This window comes from Erinaceus europaeus, chromosome 18, assembly GCF_950295315.1.
Source record: "Erinaceus europaeus chromosome 18, mEriEur2.1, whole genome shotgun sequence".
Taxonomy (NCBI): Eukaryota; Metazoa; Chordata; class Mammalia; order Eulipotyphla; family Erinaceidae; genus Erinaceus; species Erinaceus europaeus.
This window is the reverse complement of record NC_080179.1, coordinates 19273369-19295909: the sequence shown is the minus strand read 5'-3', so window position 1 is coordinate 19295909 and position 22541 is coordinate 19273369. Positions and strand designations below refer to the sequence as shown.

General features: G+C 40.1%; 1 protein-coding gene across 1 annotated transcript in view; it reads left to right on the top strand.

Annotated features, from left to right (window-relative positions):
- Positions 1-22084, top strand: part of METAP1D (methionyl aminopeptidase type 1D, mitochondrial) — a 124797-nt gene extending 102713 nt beyond the window's left edge. Inside the window, exons 5-10 of the mRNA XM_060177717.1 lie at positions 456-498; positions 7950-8113; positions 17638-17735; positions 20107-20154; positions 21069-21147; positions 21276-22084. Of these exons, the coding sequence (XP_060033700.1) occupies positions 456-498; positions 7950-8113; positions 17638-17735; positions 20107-20154; positions 21069-21147; positions 21276-21354 (511 nt within the window). The 3' untranslated portion in view covers positions 21355-22084. The remainder of the gene's footprint in view (positions 1-455; positions 499-7949; positions 8114-17637; positions 17736-20106; positions 20155-21068; positions 21148-21275) is intronic.
- Positions 22085-22541: the final 457 nt, after the last annotated feature.

The following is a 22541-nucleotide window of genomic DNA, read 5'->3' as shown; positions in this document are numbered from 1 at the left end:
ACTGAAACTCGTTATAGATATGGCTGGGAGTCCGCAGTAGCACAGTGGGTTGGGCGCAGGTGGTGCAAAGCACACGGACTGGCTGAAGGATCCCGGTTGGAGCCCCTGGCTCCCCACCTGCAGGGGAATCGCTTCACAAGCGGTGAAGCAGGTCTGCAGGTGTCTATCTTTCTCTCCTCCTCTTTGTCTTCCCCTCCTCTCTCCATTTCTCTCTGTCCTATCCAACAACAACGACATCAATCATAACTACAACAATAAAACAACGAGGGCAACAAAAGGGAATAAATAATAAATAAAAAATAAAAAAAAGATTAGATATGGCTATTCCATTTAGTCCTCTTCCATTCCGAATTATTGTAACTCATTGGGTTTGTGATAGTGGTCGTTAGGTATTTATTTTTGTACCTTTCATATTGAGATCTGTCTATCACCATTTTTGTCTGTTTATGTTTCAGTCGACCTCTTCAGGATGGCGATATTATCAACATTGATGTCACGGTGAGTAAATCATATAAAAAATAGTCTTTGATCAGCTTTAGAATTGCTAGTAGCAACAGGAATGAGAGTGGCTTGAAAATGTCAACTGCACCGATGGAAGCGCTGTTTACTTCTAGACTCAGACGCAAGCAGCTGGTTTCCTTTTTTTGTCTTTCACTCTGTGTTTATTCCAAGTAAATCCAGGCCTGACTTGAATTTAGGGCTGGAATCAGATGCACTGAGATCAATGTTGGCCTAAGTGAAATGTCAACCCAATCCTGCTATGTGTCATGTTTTTGAGAAGGTGTAATTGTTATTGATCCACTGTGTAGTTAATGCAGGGTACCACAGCACTGGGCAGCTGCTGAAGCCAGATATGTATGAGATGAGCTACCGTGAAGAAAGCCAGCATTTTTCCTTCACTCTGCCAAGATTGATCTTCCTCTTCCTGCTGATTTTGAGTGGGGCCTGTCATTATCTTACTCTGTCATTAGGGGCTACATTGGCCTGTGTGTGTCAGTCTATTTGGACAGCAACTCTTTTTGCTAGCAGTGTTCCCGAGATTTATTAAAATCCCTGAAGGTAACATCATGTTCCTTTTCTGGTATAAAGATCCTTGAACTCAAAGCCCACAGGCTGGGTGGTTTTCTCCTTGACCTTAAGTTTTTACCAAATGGCTAATCACATACACACACACACACACACACACACACACAAACACACACACACACACGACTCAACATAGGAACTTAAAGTTGGCAAGTTCAACCCTTTTCTAATATCTTCAACTTTCCACTCGCCTCAGACTGACTTATTTCTCCTTTGGCAAATTATTTTGCTAAACCTTGTTATAATATTATGTTTGGATTATGTAGATTGTAAATAGATTCTATATATCTAATGAACAATAGATCTTATAATTTTGATAACTGATGAATAGTTGAGCTTAGATACACAGTATGCTAGGAATAGCTTCTATTCATGAGGAATCATTTTAATAATTGCTATTTTATATCCAAATTATGACATTTAAGTGGGAGTATGAATGAGATGGTAGTTGGCGTCTAATAGTTGAATTCAGTTAGATTTTTAGTTGTGTAAATTAATTTATCTTTTATTGCACCAAAGTAAAAAACTCTGGATGGAAGGTGAGGGTAGATTTTGAGCTTCATTATAGGTGGGTGGGGGTAGGGACATGGATCTTTGGTGGCGGGAATAATGCCAAAAATTATTTTAATCAATTTAACTTTTTTTCATTTTAATTGGTATGAGGACACAGGATATGTGCATAGTTAGTCTTTCCTTTATCATTCTGTTATTTTTAGAATATCTGTATATCTGTTCCACATATATTCTGTTTGTGTCTTGTCAACTCAGAATCATATTAAAGGAGTTACTTTTTGAAGTAGACCTAGAATAAAGATTTCTTAAAAATATTTATTTCCTTATTGACTAGAGACAGAAATCAAGAGGGATGAAGGAGATAGATAGATAGAGCCCTGCAACACAGTTTACCACTCGAGAAGCTTTTCTCCTGCAGGTGGGGTCCTTGGGCATTGTAACATGTGCACTCAACCAAGTGTTTCACCTTGTCTCAGCCCAAATATTACTCTTATGAATGAAAAATAGTATATCCTTCCTACTGCTCTCAGTGTGTCAAAAGATAATATCGGGAGTGGGGGGGTAGCACAGTGGGCTAAGCTCAGGTGGCACGAAACGCAAGGACCTGTGAAAGGATCCCAGTTCGAGCCCCCGGCTCCCCACCTGTAGGGGAGTCGCTTCACAAGCGGTAAAGCAGGTCTGCCGGTGTCTTTCTCTCCCCCTCTCTGTCTTCCCCTCCTCTCTCCATTTCACTCTGTCCTATCTAACAATGACGACATCAATAACAACAGTAATAAGGACAACAGTAATAAAAAACAACAAGGGCAACAAAAGGGAAAATAAATAAATTTAAAATTTTTTTTAAAAAAAGATAATCTGGGGCCAGGTGGTGGCACACCAGGTTGACGCACATATTACAGTGTGCAGGGTCCCAGGTTCGAGCCCCTGGTCTCCACCTATAGGGGGAAGGCTTTGCGAGCGGTGAAGCAGTGTTGCAGGTCTCTCTCCCTCTCTATTATCCCCTTCCCTCTTGATTTCTGGCTGTCTTTATTCAATAAATAAATAAATATAATAAAAAAAATTTTAAAAAGATAATCCACATCCCATGTTTCTTCTGAGTTTCCTGAAGACTTTTAAATAAACAATTCCATGGTTAATTTTCAAGTGATTTCAAAATTGCAAAACTAGAGCTACAGAGATAGCAGGACGGCTATGCAAACCAAAGGACCCAGGTTCAATCCTCCTCCTCCTCCTCATCATAGTCCAATGATGAGCAACGTCCTGGTAAAGAATGGATGAAAAAAAATACATTGAAAAACTCATGAGACAAAATGAAATGCTTTCAAGTGTCTATGAATGTGAAGGACTGAAGGAAACTTACTGGTCAGCATAGTTTTTTTTTATTATTAATGAAAGAGAGAGGGGAGAGAGCAAGAGAGCCAGAATGCCACTCTGGAACATATAATGCCAGGGACTGATTCAGGATCGTCTGAGACTTACACATCCAGCACTTTATCCACGGCCACACCTCCCGGCCTCTAGCAAATTGTTTCTTATGAGATATTTTAAGTATGGGACTCCACCATCATCAGTTACTTTTTTGTTATTGTTGTTCCTGGGGCTTCTCTGCTCCCTACCAACTTTTTTTTTCAGATACAGAAAGAGAGAGAGAGAGGAAGAAAGAGAGAAAGAAAGAGAGACGGAGACCTTAGCACTTAATCTTTCCCCAGTGCAGTGGGGGGCTGGGGCTAAAATCTGGATTGCTTGCATAGCAAAGTAGGCTATTTTGCAGCCTCAGAGACTTTATTTTTTATCCAAAAGATTTTACATGTATTTACATACGTTATATCACACACAACAACAACAATTTCTTTCTCCTTGAAAGTTGAGCATTAAAAAAATTAAGGTGGGTATATATAGTATAATGGTTTTGCAAAGAGACTGTCATGCCTGGGGCTCCAAAGACCCAGGTTCAATCCCCCACATCACTATAAGCCAGATGATCAGTGCTCTGGGAAAAAGAAAGAAAAGAAAAGGAAAAAAAAATCATATCCATAGTAGTTGCTCAATAAATACTCATTAAATAAATTAAGTGCAAAACCAGCATAGATTACAAACAGTAAGTCTTAGATGCCTTGGATTTTCAAAAGTATCATGAAAAGCAGTGGTCCAGGAGGTGGCGCAGTGGATAAAGTATTGGATTCTCAACCATGAGGTCCCTAGTTCGATCCCCGGCAGCACATGTACCAGAATGATATCTGGTTCTTTCTCTCCTCCTATCCTTCTCATGAATAAATAAATAAATTCTTTAAAAAAAAAAAAAGAAAGAAAAGCAAATGAGCTTAAAATACATTTTGTTTAAATAGCAGTTATATAAATATTCATAGTTACAAATTATTTTAATAATTACTCTGATGTTAGCAAATGTTATAAATACTTATGTATGAAATCATAACTTTTACTTTTTTGGATTACAAATAAGATAGACTATAGGAGGGAGTCGGGCGGTAGCCCAGCGGGTTAAGTGCACGTGGCGCAAAGCGCAAGGACCTGGCATAAGAATATAGGAAACATACTATTTATTACAAGGTAATATGATACGGTAAAGGAAGCAGCTGGAAAGAAGTCTAACTGACTATGCACGATACCTCTGATCTTGAACAAGTTATTTGTGTCTTCCTCGGTTCCCTAACTTATAATCTGAAGCTACTTAATTAAAACTATTTCTGCTATCCTCATAAAGTGTAGGAGAGAAATTCCAAAGTCTCAGGAAACAATTTTTTAAAAAATATTTCATTTATTTTATTTTAATGAGAGAGACAAAGTGAAGACCAGCACAGCACTCAGCTCAGGTTACAGTGGTGCTGGGGATTGAATCTGGTACCTTAGAGCCGCAGGCCTGACAATTTTTTTTTAAATTTTTTTATTTGATAGGACAGAGAGAAATTGAGGGGGGAGGGAGAGAGAAAGACAGACACCTGTTGAACTGCTTCACCACTCATGAAGCATCCTCCCTGCCTGAGGGAGTTGGGACTCAAAACCAGACCCTTGCACATGGCGCTCTGTGTACTTCCCGAGTGCGCCACTGCCCGGGCCCAAGCATGAACATCTTTTGCATAACCATACACTGTCTCCTCAGCCAAGGAGAGAATTTTTTATTAATTATTTTTATCTATTTATTAATGTGAGAGAAAGAGAGAGAGAAAGAAAACACCAGAACAGCACGGTGGCGCATACCATGCTGGGGATGAAACTAGGACCTCGGGCTCACAGACCAGATGTGTTTTATCCGATACCCCATCTCCCCAGTCACAGGAGAGAATTATTGTTATTATTATTTTTAAATTCTACTATTATCGGGAGTCGGGCGGTAGCGCAGCGGGTTAAGCACACATGGCGCAAAGCGCAAGGACCGGAGTAAGGATGCCGGTTCAAGCCCTTGGCACCCCACCTGAAGGGGGGTCATCTCACAAGCGGTGAAGCAGGTCTGCAGGTGTCTGTCTTTCTCTCCCCCTCTCTGTCATCCCCTCCTCTCTCCATTTCTCTCTGTCCTATCCAACAATGACATCATTAACAACAACAATAATAACCACAGCAATGATAAAACAACAAAGGGAGCAAAAGGGGGGGGGAAGTAGTGGATTTGTGGATTTGTGGTATAGGCACCGAGCCCCAGCAATAACCCTGGAGGCAAATAATAATAATAATAATAATTTTAAAAAATCTATTATTATCTTTATTTATCTATTGGATAGAGACAGCCAGAAATCCAGAGGGAAGGGGTAATAGAGAGGGTGAGAGACAGAGACACCTGCAGCACTGCTTCACCAATCGGAAAGCTTTCTCCCTGCAGGTAGGGACTGGGGGCTCGAACCTGGATCCTTGGGCTCTATAACATGTGCATTCAACCAGGTGTGCCACCACCCGGCCCCAATAATTTTTTTAAAGATTTTATTTATTTATGAAACAGACAGGAGAGAGAAAGAACCAGACATCACTCTGGTACATGTGCAGCCAGGGATCGAACTCGGGACCTCATGCTTGAGAGTCCAAAGCTTTATCACTGCGCCACCTCCCGGACCACAGAATTATCATTATTATTACATTTATTTATTTATTTATTTTCCCCTTTGTTGCCCTTGCTGAGAACTTTTTTTTTTTTTTTTTTTTTTTTTTTTTTTTTTTTTTTAGTGGTCCAGCTGGTGACACAGTGGATAGGGCATTGGATTCTCAAGCTTGAGGTCCTGAGTTCGATTCCCGGCATGTGCCAGAGTGATGTCTGGTTCTTTCTCTCTTTCTTCCTATCCCTCTCATTGATAAATAAATAAAATATTTTTTAAAAAGACTTTCTCTTTCTTTTTGTTCTTCTTTCTTTTTTTTAAATTTTATTTTATTAGACAGGCTAGAGAGAAATTGAGAGGAGAAAGAGAGAGGGAGAGAGAGCAACCTGCAGACATGCTTCACCGCTTGATAAGCTTCCCCCTATTGGTGGGGATTGAGGACTCAAACTCTGGTCCTTGCACTTGGTAATGTGTGAACTCAACCCAGTGTGCTACTGCCCAGCCACCCCCACCCTGAAAGAATTGTAAAGTGTAGAACAGTTTACAGATTTAAAACATTCAGTTGACATTAAAGTAGAAAGAAAGCTCATTAAATATCTTTCAAACATGTTTTTGCATCCTACTTTATGAGAAAAATAAATGTGAAAAATTATATAGGATGAAATGTATGCAAAATAGCAAATTCTATGCTATTATCAAACAATCAATATTAATTCATCTCCTTTGTCTTTTGTTATTCGTTAGGCTTAGTAATTATTTATTTTATAACAAATCTGGTGTCTGCAGGCCCTCCTGAGTCATCAAAGACTGGTAAAAATATGTTGTACTAAGGGTGATAGCACAGCGGTTAAGCGCATGTGGCGCAAAGCTCAAGGACCAGCATAAGGATCCCTCCCGGTTCAAGCCCCCGGCTCCCCACCTGCAGGGGAGTCACTTCACAAGTGGTGAAGCAGGTCTGCAGGTATCTTATCTTTCTCTCCCCCCTCTGTCTTCCCCTCCTCTCTCCATTTCTCTCTGTCCTATTCAACAATGATGACATCAATAACAACAACAATGATAACTACAACAATAAAACAAGGACAACAGAAAGGAATAATTAAATATTAAAAAAATATGTTGTACTGTTTATACTGTTTTGTTATATTTTAATTTTTAAATCTTTTTATTATTAAGCTTCCACTATCTAGAATATTTGCTTGACATTTTGCTTTCAGACAGGATTTTATTCCTGTGTTGAGCCACTTAAATTCTTAGAACTAAATTCTCCTACTGTCTGTTATAATACTGATATATCTTATTTCTTCTTGTCATTACCAATCACTTTCAAGTGCTGAACTGGTAAATAAAAGATGAAATATCTTTATGACACTGATGAAACTTTTCACTATGTTAAACACGTTTAGCTTCTCCAAATCTACTATGGTCAGTGTCTTTGGTCACTAGTTTTTGCACAGATAATTTTGTCTTCTTGGAAAGAAAGCAAGAAATTACAATGTTACAATAGCATTGTAATTGATAATGCTGAGTTAGCCATGCTTATTTATTTTTTACTTATTTAAATTTCTACAAAATTATTGCATGATGTTATTCTAAAAAAATTTGTAAGGTTTTTGTGTATCTACTTCTTCTTTTATTTATTTTGGATAGAGAAATAGAGAAATCGGGCAGGGGTAGATGGCATGATGGTAAAGAGACCCTCATGCCTGAGGCTCCAGAGTCCCAGGTTCAATCCCCTGCACCACCATAAGCCAGAGCTGAGCAGTATTTTGGTAAAAGAGAGGGAAGGGGGGGAGGGAGAGAGAGAGGGGGGGGGAGAAGAGGAGGGGAAGGGAGGGGAGGGGAGCAGAGAAGAGGAGATTAGAGAAGAGAAGAGGAGAGGAGAGGAGAGGAGAGGAGAGAAGGAGAAGGAGAAGGGGAGGGGAGGGGAGGGGAGGGGAAGGGAAGGGAAGGGAAGGGAAGGGAAGGGAAGGGAAGGGAAGGGAAGGGAAGGGAAGGGAAGGGAAGGGAAGGGAAGGGGAAGGAGAAATCAAGAGGGAAAAAGGAGATAGGGAGAGAGAGACAGAGACACCTGCAGCACTGTTTGACCACTTGTGAAGCTTCCCTGTGCAGGTGGGGGCTGGGGGATTGAACCCAAATCCTTGTGTACTATAATGTGTGTAGTCAACCAGGTTCATTACCGCATTCCCCCCCCATTTTTTGTTTTTGTTTTAGAGATAATTGTAACTGAATACATTATATACTTTGAGAGGTTAGTTTTAAGCAAACAGATGTTTAATTAATTAATTTATTATTATTATTATTTTACCTAAGGTCTATTACAACGGCTACCATGGAGACACCTCAGAAACATTTTTGGTGGGCAATGTGGATGAATGTGGTAAGAAGTTAGTAGAGGTTGCCAAGAGGTGTAGAGATGAGGCAGTTGCAGCTTGCAGAGCAGGGGCTCCTTTCTCTGTAATTGGAAACACAATCAGGTAAGCCTTACACTGACAAGTAAAGGGAGGGTTGGCAAATGGTACAAAGGTTATTGGTGGCTTGGTGTAAAGCTGATGACATGTTTTATGATTCAGAACCATCATTTCAGTCTGATATCAGTATGTGAACTGCCAGGCTGCAATGTTGTTCCCTGGGTTAAAAAAAAAAAAGGTTTTTTAAAAAAGTGAATTCTACCAGGGTCAGCAAAGAAATATATAGGAGCAGCAAGCACTATTTACATGACTACTTTAGTTTTAGGTTGACATATCGGTCTGTATAATCCCCCCTTTACAACCAATCACAGCTGATGTGAAAGAAAGTAGCTAAGAATGGAGGGTATAAACATCACAACCCTTGGATAATGAGACAGGAGCAAAGCTAAATTTGATAAAGCAATGAACTGAAACATAATCCTTTGGTACAAAAAGAAAAAAAGCCTTACTAAGCTCAAGCCACTCTTACCTTTCAAATAAATGAATTAGCAAGCAGCCTAAAAGGGTGATCTCTTATTCTTTTTTAATTTTTTTTTGGCTTGATTCATTTCTTTTAAACCATTGTTTATTTCCCACAGTATTCTATGCTTGCCTTTTGTGAGTATATATATATATATATTTCCTGAATTCAAGACTTTTCTTTGTAATCTTTACCTACTTTCAGATATTTGTCCCCATAGCTGCTTTGGAAGTAGACATTGAGAATTTCTGCATGTTTTCATTGGAAAGTAATGCATTTTGGTAAAGATGATCACATCAGTACCTTTTAGAGCACCGTCTCATTAATGTGAACCTGAATACTTCCAGTTTATCTAAAGCATGGAAGGCTTAGTCACCTTGAAAAGATGCTGCCTTTTTCCCTCGTGAGCCTTCAAATACTTTAAGAAAAAGGCAGTAAAATATCAGTTAAATGTATTTATGGCTTTAAAAATATTGTAACAGTGTCTGAATCAAACTTTAGTAAAATCTCTTTGGGTTATATCTGAGAAGCTTTTATTGAAGACTTTGAACAAAATTGTGTTTTTGACAGTTTTAAATTATAGGCTAACTAGCCTTGGAAAAAAGGATAGTGTCTCTCTGTTCTTTCATAGGAAATGTTGAATCAGACCCCTACTGGGAAAAGAAATTTAATGCATATCTCACTATCTTACTGTCCATGAATATAATAGAAATGAATTCAAAATGCAGTTTTATTTTTGCAAATGGGATGAGTCGATAGATGTACCTCATATTTTTGAACACCTAGGGTTCAACAAATTTACTGGTGGTGCTCTTGCATTTTAACAAAATTTATTCTTCAGTAGAAGGGGGCAGAGAACACTAGATTCTTACTCAAGCATTCTATCGAGCTCTGCATTCATGACTGAGTCTAAAGGGCATGTCAGCCTTTGATTCTCTCTGAGAGGTAATTATCCTTTTCCTGTCACGGAACAACAAATGATAGCTAACTACAGAGGCACATTTGCAGTAGTCACATTCATCAACTGCAGAAAAAAAAAATTCAATTTAATTGTGCAACACAGCTGCACATGGGCTTTTGAGCATTTCTGTTGTTCTCCCTGTCTCGCTATTCCTCCCTCCAGATCTATTTTTTAAACTTTTTTTTTTCGGGTTATTTTTTCCCCTTTTTGTCTCTTCTTCCATTTTTACTCTCTGTACTTTCTTGTTAAAGTAATTTTCCTTTGTGGCTCTCATTCTTTTTTTCCCCATTGAAGGCTATGAATGTAGAAAATTATCACAATTACTCATATAATTGAGCCTCTTTGTAGCAAGTGCAACTCCAGTAGCCTTTCTCCATCATGAAAATGGTTTCATTATAGGGTTTTTCATATTCTCTGACACCATCTACACAGAGGAACAGGCGTGCAGATGAGATGTACTAGGAACAGGCTAGATCAGTAAGGTCACAGTAGGAATAATTAGCTCTGCTATGGAAAGAGCATCTAGGCCTTTTACTGCTACATAAATGTACTGTCCATGGCTTTTAGTCACAAAAAAACTTACTAACAAATGGAGCTCCCGCCTACTACTTTGAAAAAAAGATTTGTATCAACACTACAATTTTCCATCATTAAGACTAATAACACAGAGCCTAGTATACATCAAGGGGAATAAAAAGAAAAATCTCACATTCAAGTGGCGGCTGGGTGCTGACCTTTGTTCCCTTTTTTTGTGTACGACTTAACTCTACAAAAAAGAGCCACACGCCACACCAACATGCAGGTGAACTCCAGCTAGTCCTAGCAAAGCATAGCGTTCAGTTGGAAAATCTGATAAATCTCCATGCAGGATAATGCATTTCATTACATATTCACTACATTAATTCTAGCTACATAAAAAAAATTAAAAAGAAAAAAAGGAAGAAGAAGAAGAAAAAGGAGACTAGAATTGAAAGTGAGACTGGGTTTTAGCTCTCTGTATGCAAAGGTCAGTTTTCAGAGTATGAATCTGCATGTACAAGCACCTTTGAAAACCAGATCAGTCCCAACAAGATTGCACTTACAAAACTATGTGGAAAAAAAAAAAGAAATAGACAATGAACTTCTTACTTTCACCCTAATACATTTCATTCTCTGGATGGCTTGTGGCTGCCTTTGAGGAGGAAACTGGCCCCGATTCTAACAAATGTTTAGTGCTGATGTGTTTGTTAAGGCAGTGTTTCTGGACACCTATTATTCCTTCCTTTCGTATTCAGGCATAATCTCAGGGAAATAAACAAATAAACAAACATCCTCCACCTTTAAGCCAAAAGTACGTGGAATAAATAAACAAACATTCTCCACCTTTAAGCCAAAAGTACGTGGAATCATTATAGACCAAAGGTTTACAAATATCTTTCAACTCATTCTCAGTCTCACTTATTTTAAGATATTCACCATCTTTTGCCTAGCCCCCTCCACTGATAATACCTTGAAAAGAACATCCCAGGCACCCTCTATTGGTATTCTGCTACAAAAAGTCCAGTGGTCTCAATAGGAAAATTTGAAATTCTCTTCTGAAACCTAAAGGATAAGAATGCTGCCTTAAAAAGCAGTGACTAAAAATAATTTAGTAAAAAAAAAAAAAAAGAGTTCTTTATGTGTCCTTGCTTTGTGAGGGAAGACTGGTTAATCTCGATTACAGTTTTATTATATTCTCTCTCCATCTCCAGACAATATGTGCTATACAGATGAGAACATTGTGTGTAGATTCTTGTATCACAAGTATGTGACAGTTCAGTAAAAATAATTTAAACTTATAGTTGTGTCATGATGAAAGTATCAATAGATGGTGTTTAATGTTTAATTCATGAGTATATGTTTTGATATTAATTTAGGAGACTATAAAGCAGATTTTTAAAAATAATCTCTTTCTATTAGATTATGCACATTTAAACAATAAGTGGCTCAGGCAAAATAAGTCATTTTAATGTCATCTGTGATGGATTTTTCTTGACAGCTACTGTAAATTACAATTACACTGCTTCTCTCTTCACATAAAAGTAAGCATTGCAATAAATTATCTTTTATTTCAATCCATCATGTCTGCTTTTCAGAAACAAAAAAAAAAAATCTCAAATAAAAGTTCAGTACTATTATAAGGAAAATACAGTAATTTGTGATCTTGTTTGAAACAAAAAAAAAAATGTACCATTCTTTTGGAAAACAGTTGTTGGCTTTAAAAAACATATTACTAATTGTACTTAAACACTCCTTGTCATTAGAAGGAATCCCTGGACTTTCACATTCCTTCATTCAAAGATTACTGCTTAAAATAAAAATCTGGAAACACTGAAGTGAAGTTCCGTGACCTGGAAAATCAGGTGTCATTTGAGATCTCTTAATTTAAGATATAACTATAGGAAGATTGTTATCTTTTTTTCCTAGGATTCATGTTAAAAATACAACTATTTCCATATGCATTTTTATTTCTTCTAAAAGAGGATGTTCCTGAATACACTACTCCTCTGCCTTCTTGGAGCATGCATTCTTAGTCATAAAATGTAGCTAAGTTATATTAAGAATTTTAATTGATCTAAACAAAGGTCCAATTGAAGAAAACTGCCTCCTGAAAGAGAATTAAACAGAAGAAAAGATGAGCTTCTTTACGAGAGATTTTCTTTTCCACTACAACTAAAACAAGCTGTAGTACTGAAGTATAATTTTAAAATAAGTCCACAAACTATCTTTCTATACCGTAATTCTCTCCTCACCTCCGCCTCCCCCAAATACTACTTTCGAAGGACTTCAAATCATAAATGTGCTCAGGCTCATGATTGTTGAACTTTTATAGTGGATTTTTAGTGAAAGAAAATAGAACAGAATAGCCAGTATCAGGAGAGTTCTTCTCAGTAGAACTCAACGTAAAGAAGGCAGACTTCATCCATGAAATGCTCAGGGCAAGAATCCTTCTGTTTAGAAAGTAACCATGGCCCTGCTATGGCTGGTGTTAGGTGCACCTCTTGGGCACCCCTGATCAATCACCCAGCTGTTTCTATTTTGCCAAACACACCAGTTAGAACAACACACTTTCTTTCTGAGTCAGTAGAGAGTTATACCAGTGTTTGTGTTCATATTGGAGTGGAATTGCTAAAGTCAGTCACTTGGTTTGGTTTTATGAAATTGACTTAGAATCATGTAAACGATCTTGAGCTTCTTGAGTAATCCTAAATAGTAGAGGATTTCAGCGGATGAGATTTTATGCCATTTAGCCCCAGTTAGTATTATTAAAAACTAATGAGCAATCCAAAGGAAAAATACTCTGGGGGGCTGGGCGGTGGTGCACCAGGTTAAGCGCTCACAGTATGAAGCATACGTAGTACCGAGCTCAAGGACATGCCCAAAGATCTGGGTTCGAGCTCCCCCTTCCCCCACTCTCCACTGCAGGAGGATCGCTTCACAAGCCATGAAGCAGGTCTGCAGGTGTCTTTCTCTCCCCCTCTCTATCTTCCCCTCTCCTCTCAATTTCTCTCTGTCCTATCCTATAAGAAAATGGGGGGGATGACCTCCAAGAGCAGAGGATTCATGGTGCAGGCACCGAGCCCCAGCAATAAACCTGGAAGCAAAAGAAAAATATATACTCTTGATAAGCAATCTCTCTTAATCAATCATTCACTCTTTCTGTCTGTCTGTCTATCTGTCTGTCTATCTATCTGTTTACCTCCTGGAAATCAAGCGTCACTATGAGTACTCCTTCAAGGAACTGAAGACAATTTTACCTGTTCTTTTCCTCTTCCCACCCGGCTGTGAAATCCTTTGACCTTTGAGTCCATGACACGTGCATGCTATGATGCTCCTATCACCAGGAGTTCCGGAAGTATCAAGGCAGTAAAATGGTGTAGAGAATGCACTTCAGTCACCTAGTAATCACTCAGCTTCTTTTATGAAGAGGAGCAAGAGGTATAGTGGTGGTGGGGGGACCCACGTATTTTCTCAGGGTGGCCTTTCTTCCTCTCCTCTCATCATAAATTAACATAAGTGGTCCGGGAGATGGCGCAGTGATAAAGCTTTGGACTTTCAAGCTTGAGGTCCTGAGTTCGATCCCCGGCAGCACATGTGCCAGAGTGATGTCTGGTTCTTTCTCTCTCCTCCTATCTTCTTCATTAATAAATAAAATCTTTTAAAAATATTTTTTAAAAAAAGAAATTAAGATGAAAGTTACAATTGTAACATGCATTTAAAATGTATCCATGATATCTGCTATCACATTGGTTAGCATCTTGAAAACAAGTGTTTTTAAGAAAAGATAATAGTATGACTGATTGGGGGTTGTATTTTTAAATGGGAAACTGGGGAATGTTATACATGTACAAACTATTGTATTTAGTGTTGAGTGTAAAACATTAATTCCCCAATAAAGAAATAATTTTAAAAATAAATAAATAAAAATTAAAAAATTTTAAAAAATAGTATGATTGACACTGGTTGCTCATAGAATCACTGTGGTTTGTTGGTAATGAAATAACATAATTTACAGGTAGACTCTGTGAAAAAAAAAAAATCTAGATTAAATCTTTAGTATTCTCAGGTCCAAGAAGGATTCAGAGGACTTAGTGGGGGTTGTATTATTATATGGGAAATTGGGGAATGTTATGCATGTACAAAGTATTGTACTTACTGTTGAATGTAAAACATTAATTCCCCAATTAAAAAAAAATCAGTCAGAAAAAAAAATCTTTAGTATTCTGTCTGCTACCCAATATGCACTCTCCTTCAGTTTCTTTTCAAAAATGAGCTGGTATAAATAAAGACCCCTTGGGAAATTTCTTTACCTCCTGTCCAAAGTGCAGAAACAGAGAAATAACTATAACAATAAGTTAAAAGATGAAAATATAGGAGTCGGGCGGTAGCGCAGCGGGCTAAGCGCAGGTGGCACAAAGCTCAAGGACCCGCCTAAGGATCCCAATTCGAGGCCCCAGCTCCCCACCTGCAGAGGAGTCGCTTCACAAGGGGTGAAGCAGGTCTGCAGGTGTCTATCTTTCTCTTACCCCCTCTGTCTTCCCCTCCTCTTTCCATTTCTCTCTGTCCTATCTAACAACATCAATAACAACAACAATAATAATTACAACAATAAAGCAACAAGAGCAACAAAAGGGAATAAATAAATATTTTTTTAAAAAGATGAAAACAGTGGTCCAGGAGGTGGCACAGTGGATAAAGTGTTGGATTCTCAAGCATGAGGTCCTGAGTTCAATCCCCGGTAGCACATGTACCAGAGTGATGTCTGGTTCTCTCTCTCCTTCTCTCTCCTTCTATCTTCATGAGTAACTAAATAAAATATTTAAAAATGTTTAAAAAAAAAGAAAAGATGAAAACATTGGCTTATCATTTCTGCCCTCAACATATACATATGCATAGCACACCTATTTCTGCTCTTACTAGATGAATGGAAATTAGATTTGAATAAGAGACTGCCTGTCTACAGTTTATAGTGGCATCCTGGTCTAAGTGTAGCTATCTTATAGGTTTAGAGATGAAGGTTAAAACTATTTAGAGAGACTGTTTTGACACAAATGTTTGTAAATGCTGCTAGCTCAAAATCTTTATATTCATGTTAAACTCCATCTAAGGCCTGTTGAGTTGACTAGTTGGAAACTTGAGTTTCGATGTAAGGACATCAGTTTTGTTAAGAATTCGAATAGGGAGTCGGGCTGTAGCACAGTGGGCTAAGCGCAGGTGGCGCAAAGCACAAGGACCAGCATAAGGATCCCGGTTTGAACCCCGGCTCCCCACCTGCAGGGGAGTCGCTTCACAGGCGGTGAAGCAGGTCTGCAGGTGTTTATCTTTCTCTCCTCCTCTCTGTCTTCCCCTCCTCTCTCCATTTCTCTCTGTCCTATCCAACAACGACAACAACAATAATAACTACAACAATAAAACAACAAGGGCAACAAAAGGGAATAAATAAATACAATAAATATTTTTAAAATTTAAAAAAATATTTAAAAAAAAAGAATTTGAATAGTAGGGGGTCGGGCTGTAGCGCTGCGGGTTAAGCACACGTGGCGCAAAGCGCAAGGACCTGCGTGAGAATCCCTGGCTCCCCAGGGATTCGCAGGGGAGTCGCTTCAAAGGCGGTGAAGCAGGTCTGCAGGTGTCTATCTTTCTCTTCCCCCTCTCTTTCTTCCCCTCCTCTCTCCATTTCTCTCTGTCCTATCCAACAACAAACGACATCAACAACAACAATAATAACCACAACAAGGCTACAACAACAAGGGCAACAAAAGGGGGGGGGAAGAATTTGAATAATAGTCCTGTAAACCCCAGTACATCACTATGGTTGTGGTTAGGTAGGCACTATGCCCTGCATCAACATAAAAGTGTATATTGTTCACAGCACATAAGCTCATAGCATTCTGGTGCTCCCAGACATAATAAATAGAGTTTCCTGATTATAAGACCAACTTTTTAACCTTGTAGGTGAAGTTTCTCAGATTGGATTCTATATGCTGGTCTAGTTTCTAGTTCCTCTTAAGCATCATAGGGACTTAAATAGCATTCTTTATTAATTTTATTAATGGTATAAGACTTGAATGGAAATCCAAAAGATCACAAAATTTTGTAATTCTTCAAGAATATTTACAAAAAATATATAAATAATAAATATTGACAAAACAGATTGAGCCTTTGATGTCTTTTTTATACATTTTTAAAAAATATTTATTTCATTTATTTATTCCCTTTTGTTGCCCTTGTTGTTTTATTGTTGTAGTTATTATTGTTGTCATTGTTGGATAGGACAGAGAGAAATGGAGAGAGGAGGGGGAAGACAGAGAGAGGGAGAGAGAGATAGACACCTGCAGACCTGCTTCACCACTTGTGAAACGACTCCTCTATAGGTGGGGAGCCCTATGCATTTAACCCGCTGCGGTACAGCCCAACTCCCTAGTGTCTGTTTATAAAATGTGTAATGTTTTTTGAAATGGGTCAGAATAAATGAACCACAGAAGTAAGAAGGTGGAGGGCCAGGTGGTGGTGCACCTGGTTAAGCACACACATTACAGTGCACAAGGATGCAGGTTCAGGTCCCTGCTCCCCACCTGCATATGGAAAGCTTCACAAGTGGTGAAGCAGAACTGCAAGTGTCTCTCTGTCTCTTTTCCTCTCTATTTCCCCCTCCCTTCTCAATCTTTCTCTGTCTCTATCTATTAAATAAATAACAAGTTATTTTTATTTATTTATTTATTATTTATGAGAAAGATAGGAGGAGAGAGAAAGAACCAGACATCACACCCCATGTGCTGCCGGGGACCAAACTCAGGACCGCATGCCTGAGAGTCCAAAGCTTTATCACCTCCCGGACCATAATAACAAAGTATTAAAAAAAAAAAAAAAAAAGCAGGCAGACACATTGCAAATTTTGTTTTGTTTCCCAAACCCAGCACTAATTTGCAAAGTATGTTTGTGAAATCCAAACAAATGGAGCAATTTCATTTTTTTTAAATATTTATTTATTTTCCCTTTTGTTGCCCTTGTTTTTTATTGTTGTAGCTATTTTTGTTGTTGTTGTTGATGTCGTCATTGTTAGATAGGACAGAGAGAAATGGACAGAGAGGGGAAGATAGAGGGAGAGAAAGATAGACACTTGCAGACCTGCTTCACCACCTGTGAAGTGACTCCCCTGCAGGTGGGGAGCCGGGAGCTCGAACCAGGTCCTTGTGCTTGGCGCCACATGCGCTTAACCCACTGCACCACCGCCCGACTTCCGGAGCAGTTTCTTATACCTGCATTTTGTTTGTAAGTATAAATCTGTATGTATGTGCAAGCATTGTTACTTATAAGTGATCTTGCTTGAATGTTATACTAAGGGAAGTGAAGCAAACAACTGTGTTAGATGCACCCTCTTTTCTTCATTTATTCCAAGGGAATTGTTATTTGTTATGAACAATGTCAAACATTTAAATTAATCAGAACAGTAGTAACATGTTAACTTTATCATCTGACTCAATGACTAAGTTTTTTGTTTTTCAGAGACTGAAGTGTTTTTATTTTTATCAAGACATGCAATAAAACTTATCTAATTTAATTAAATATTTTGTTTGGTCACTTTTCAAGTCATATAGCTCATCAGAATGGATTCCAAGTCTGTCCACATTTTGTAGGACATGGGATAGGATCCTATTTCCATGGACATCCAGAAATTTGGCATCATGGTAAGAACTTTATTTGGGAACTATTTATTGAATGGCATCTGAATAAGGCAAATTTAGTTTTGAAGTTCTTCCTCTAACTCTGAATCTACTTATCATCCTTATGTGTGTATGTGTGTGTGTGGGAGGGATGGGGGCATCTAAGTAGATGTCATAACAAGCCTATTACTATGTTACTGTATCAAAGCCCAGTAGTTTTAATCCCCAAAGTAAGTTTTTTGGTATTTTGGTTTTTTTTTTTTTTTTTTTTTTGGTCCTCTGCTTATGGATGCATGTCTGGGAGGCATATGGGATGTATGTCAAAGAAAAGTTACTAAAAACAAAAACACCACTGCCCCAGTGTCTCAGCAGCATGCACTGCTGACTGTTTTCTGTCATTCTTTTTCCACCCCTTCTCTAACAGCTCACTGCTGTGGTTAAAGTCCATTGCATCCTACACAGTGCTGACAGCTGGCGCATTTAGCAGCATGTACTCTTTAGTGACTTCTAGGTGATACGCATCCATGTGTGCCTTCCCCAGAATCATCATTTTTAAAAAATATTTATTTATTTTCCCTTTTGTTGTCCTTGTTGTCTTTTTTATTGTTGTTGTAGTTATTATTGCTGTCAGTGTTGTTGGATAGGACAGAGAGAAATGGAGAGAGGAGGGGAAGACAGAAATGGGGAGAGAAAGATAGACACCTGCAGACCTGCTTCACTGTGAAGCGACTCCCCTGCAGGTAGGGAGTCGGGGCACAAACCAGGATCCTTATACTGGTCCTTGTGCTTCGCGCCACATGCACTTAACCCACTGCGCTACTGCCCAACCCCCCCCCCCCAGAATCTTCTCTTTTCTGACCCCCCCCCCCAAATTTTCTCTTTTCCATTGACTGGCTGTGTACTCTCTGCAAGGCTGGGTCAGAAGGTGTATATGTGGGGCTGGGTGGTGGTACACCTGGTTAAATGCTTGTATTGCTATGCACAAGGACCCAGGTTCAAGCCCCCAGTCCCCACCTGTAGGGGGAAGGCTTGACGAGTGGTTTAACAGTGCTGCAGGTATCTCTCTCTCTCTCTCTTTTTCTGTCTCTTGCTCTGTCTCTCCCCTTTTCTACCTCTCCTCCCTCTTAATTCCTCTCTGTGCTCTGAAAGTATACATATATAATTTGGAGGTGTCTATGTGAGAGGCTGTGCTAGAGTAGGAGTTCTCTGGTGTGCTTCCCTTCCTCCATCCAGGGTGGCCACCCTTGGGCAGGGAGCAATGGAAAGCTGGTCCTGGGGCCTTGGCCTCTGTGCCTAGGATAGAAGCAGGCCCTAGAGGAAGTATTATCTGAAACCCATCCTCAGGAAGATTGCCTAGAGGCACAGCAAACTCCTTTGGGGCCAAGAAGGTTCAGCTGAGGCAACTTAAAAGAAGTTTGGGTAAGAGTGCAGAAAGGGCCTCTCTGGTATATTCCATACCAAAAACTGATGCTTGGAGTTATTAAAATCACACATGTCCTTGCCTCCTCCGATTTTTCTTGGTGTAGGAGGCCAGGAAGCCTCCCAGCAAGTTACCAGCAAACAAAGAAAGAGGGAAGGTGGACAGGTGTCTTAAACACCCAGACTAGCAGTCAGGTGTCACAGTGGGTAGAGTACCAGATTATAAGCATAAGGTCCTGAGTTTGATCCCTGGCATTGCATATTCTAGAGTGGTGCTCTCATCTCCCCCCAATAGTTATAGCTGCTAAAAAAAAAACACTTTATTTTATTTGATAGAGATAGAGAAAAATTGACAAGGGACAGGGAGGTTGAGAGGGAGACAGAGAGACACCTGCAGCCCTGCTTCACCACTCAAGAAGCTTTTCCCCTGCAGGTGGGTGGAAGGGGCTTGAACCTGGGTCCTTGTGCATTGTAATGCATGTGCTTAACCAGGTGTGCCACCACCCTGTCCCTCTCATTCTCTCTCATTAATAAATAAATCTTAAATAAAAATAAACAGGGCAGTGGATAGATAGCATAATGGTTATGCAAAGAGAGACTCATTCCTGAGGCTCTGAAGTCCCAAGTTCAATCCTCCGCACCACCATTAGCCAGAGCTGAGCAGTGCTCTGGTAAAATAATGATAATGATAATAATAATAATAATAATAAATATAAACACCCATGCTGGCCCTGCTAAACATCCTTCTCAGGAGCATTGGTCCCAAGAGCAGAAAATAGACTGAGGCTCAGGAGCCCTCAGTACCCAGGGTTCCAGACACCTCCTTGCTTTCTTCTCCCCTAAAAGGAACATAATAATAATAGTAATAATAATAATAATAATTGTTTTAGCAACTGGACCCTCCCTAGTTCTCTGTCTCTGTCCTTCTCTCCATTTCCCAATTTTCTTCCTTGACCCTCTGCTTTTTGTCTTCCAGCAAATGACAGTGATCTACTCATGGAAGAGGGCATGGCGTTCACCATAGGTCAGTGTCCAGCTCCTCTAGCCAGAGTGCTGGCTTCCAGGCAGAAGCAGTGGTGCTGGTCTAGGCCAGGCAGCCCCAAGGACTAATAAAGCCAATCAGTGTAATGAAATAATTCAGATGCATAGTAAATCTGATTAAGTAATATCCTTGAGCCCCATCTTCCTAAATCAGATACTTACCAACACATTTAGGAGACGGCAAATGTCCAACCTCTAATTGTGTTACCAGCATAATGTGGTGTTTGGCTTTTTTTTTTTTTTTTTTGCTTTGTTTTTGTGGGCTCTCTTTTTTTTCATTAACACCCAGTAACTAGAGGCGATTATTGTCCCTTGCTCCCTGTCAGCTAGTGGCACGTGCTTTCCGGAGGCCCGCCACCGGCTGATTCTGTGATTGGTGCCACCACCAAATTCCAATCACCTTAGACCCTGAAGGCATCATATTTCTGACTGTGGGACTTAATGGAGAAGCAATTAGATTGAAATAAGAAAATTGTTATTTGCTGATTAATGCACCTTTTGAGCAGGTTTTAAAAATTCAAAATATTTTTTTAACTGACTGGTATTTACAAGAGGGGCTGGTGTTTGGGTGGTTATTATCCACAGGGTCCTAATTAAGGCTTGATTAAAATGCCCTTTTTTCTCTAAAAAATTATGAATGAGGCAACTTCATACATTTCTGAATGCTGTAGCATTTCCTCTTCCTACTGTTTAGTTTGTAGTATACTAAGTAAGCAGCATCAATTATCAACCCGTGCTGCGAGATGACAAGAAGAACCCATGGGGGGAGCACTCGGAGGGCTGGGGAGGGGGAAAGAACCTTCTTTCTCTCTCTTTTTCTTTTTTTGACAATCAACCGAAATAATGTTGGAGAAGGATCTGATTAAATCGCTGCAGTAAATATTTTCCTTCTTACAGAGCCAATCATAACCGAGGGATCCCCTGAATTTAAAGTCCTGGAGGATGCATGGACTGTCATTTCCCTGGACAATCAAAGGTTTTTGTTTTCTGCCCCGTTGCTTTTAATTTGCGTGGGAAGGGGAGGCTCACCCGAAGGCGCTGGCGAGCTGCTGCTCTCAGCCCCTCCAGCGGCGAGCGCGTCTGATCGGCTGCGCTGTGTTTCAGGTCCGCCCAGTTCGAGCACACAGTTCTCATCACGTCGGGGGGCGCGCAGATCCTAACCAAACTGCCCCAGGAGGACTGATGAGCGTCCCGAAGGTCGCAGAGACTGGGCACCTTTCTTCTAAAATTGCTGGGATCCAGCTGAAGAACTTTTAGAAGAAATAAGCAAAAGGCCCCGCGTGCTGGAAGCTACCCAGCACCTAGGGGCGGTTTGGAGAAACGCGGTGGGAATTGGGGGCAGATGGGAATTTAGACCTCAAGCCCTGTGCCTGCCCAGGAACTTGGGAGGGACTGAGCCTGGCGCCTGCCTGGGTCTCTCAGCTCTGAAAACGCATCTGGAAAAGAATGGTGTCGCCCTCCTTTGGAAGAGGAGGGACTCATAAACGGAGCACGGGTTTCTCTTGCTTCTGTCTAAACTCTCCTGGAATAAAAAGCTTTCACCTCTTAAAACTTAATGTATCAGCGCTCCTTGTGCCTGTGACAGCTACTGGAGGGAGACTGTGCATGATTAATTTTTGAGTTTCTGAACTTTTCATGCACTCGGCAAGGAAAAGCCCAAATCCAGCTGTCAGCCAGCAATTTTTTAAATTTCCCCACCCCGCTGTGGACCCCACACTGGCCAGCCCCAGGGCACAAGCAGAGGTCATTTGTCCACATACCAGGATCCCTTCCTGTTCTTCCCCTGATGAGATGTTTTAAAATTAGCTGAGGGGCTAGGTTACAAACATTTCCCTACCTGTAGACCCTGGCCCTGGCCCTTCTACAGGGCCTTATCAACCAAAATAGACAAATAAATAACTTCTGTTTCTCCATGCCTCCTCTTCCACTGATATCCTGTCTTGTACCATTGCCCCGGAGTAAAAAATTTTAGAGACACTGCCCTCCCACCACCATCTATGCTAGACTCTTGCAGTAGAACCTCAAGCATCAGTGCCTGACTCCACCAGTCCAGATAGGAAGTGTGCCCAGCAGGCCTAAGCCCCAAAGCTGATCCAGAGACTGAGAGGATCTTAACAAGAGATTTGTGGATGCTTGAGGGCAAGGGTCCTGCTAGCAGGTATTGGAGCTAGAGAGTTTAACTCCTTCCTATAAGGGCCACCCGCCAGCTCCACTTGCTTCAAAAGCAAGACATCTAACAGTCCATATTCTAAGTATCCTGCATCCCTTAAAGCCTCTCCCAAAGCACAGAGTATCCTTCCTTTCCTTGCACGGTGTCCCCAGGACCATCTCAAACAAAGATAATATTGGGTTTGGCCTCTAGCAGACATC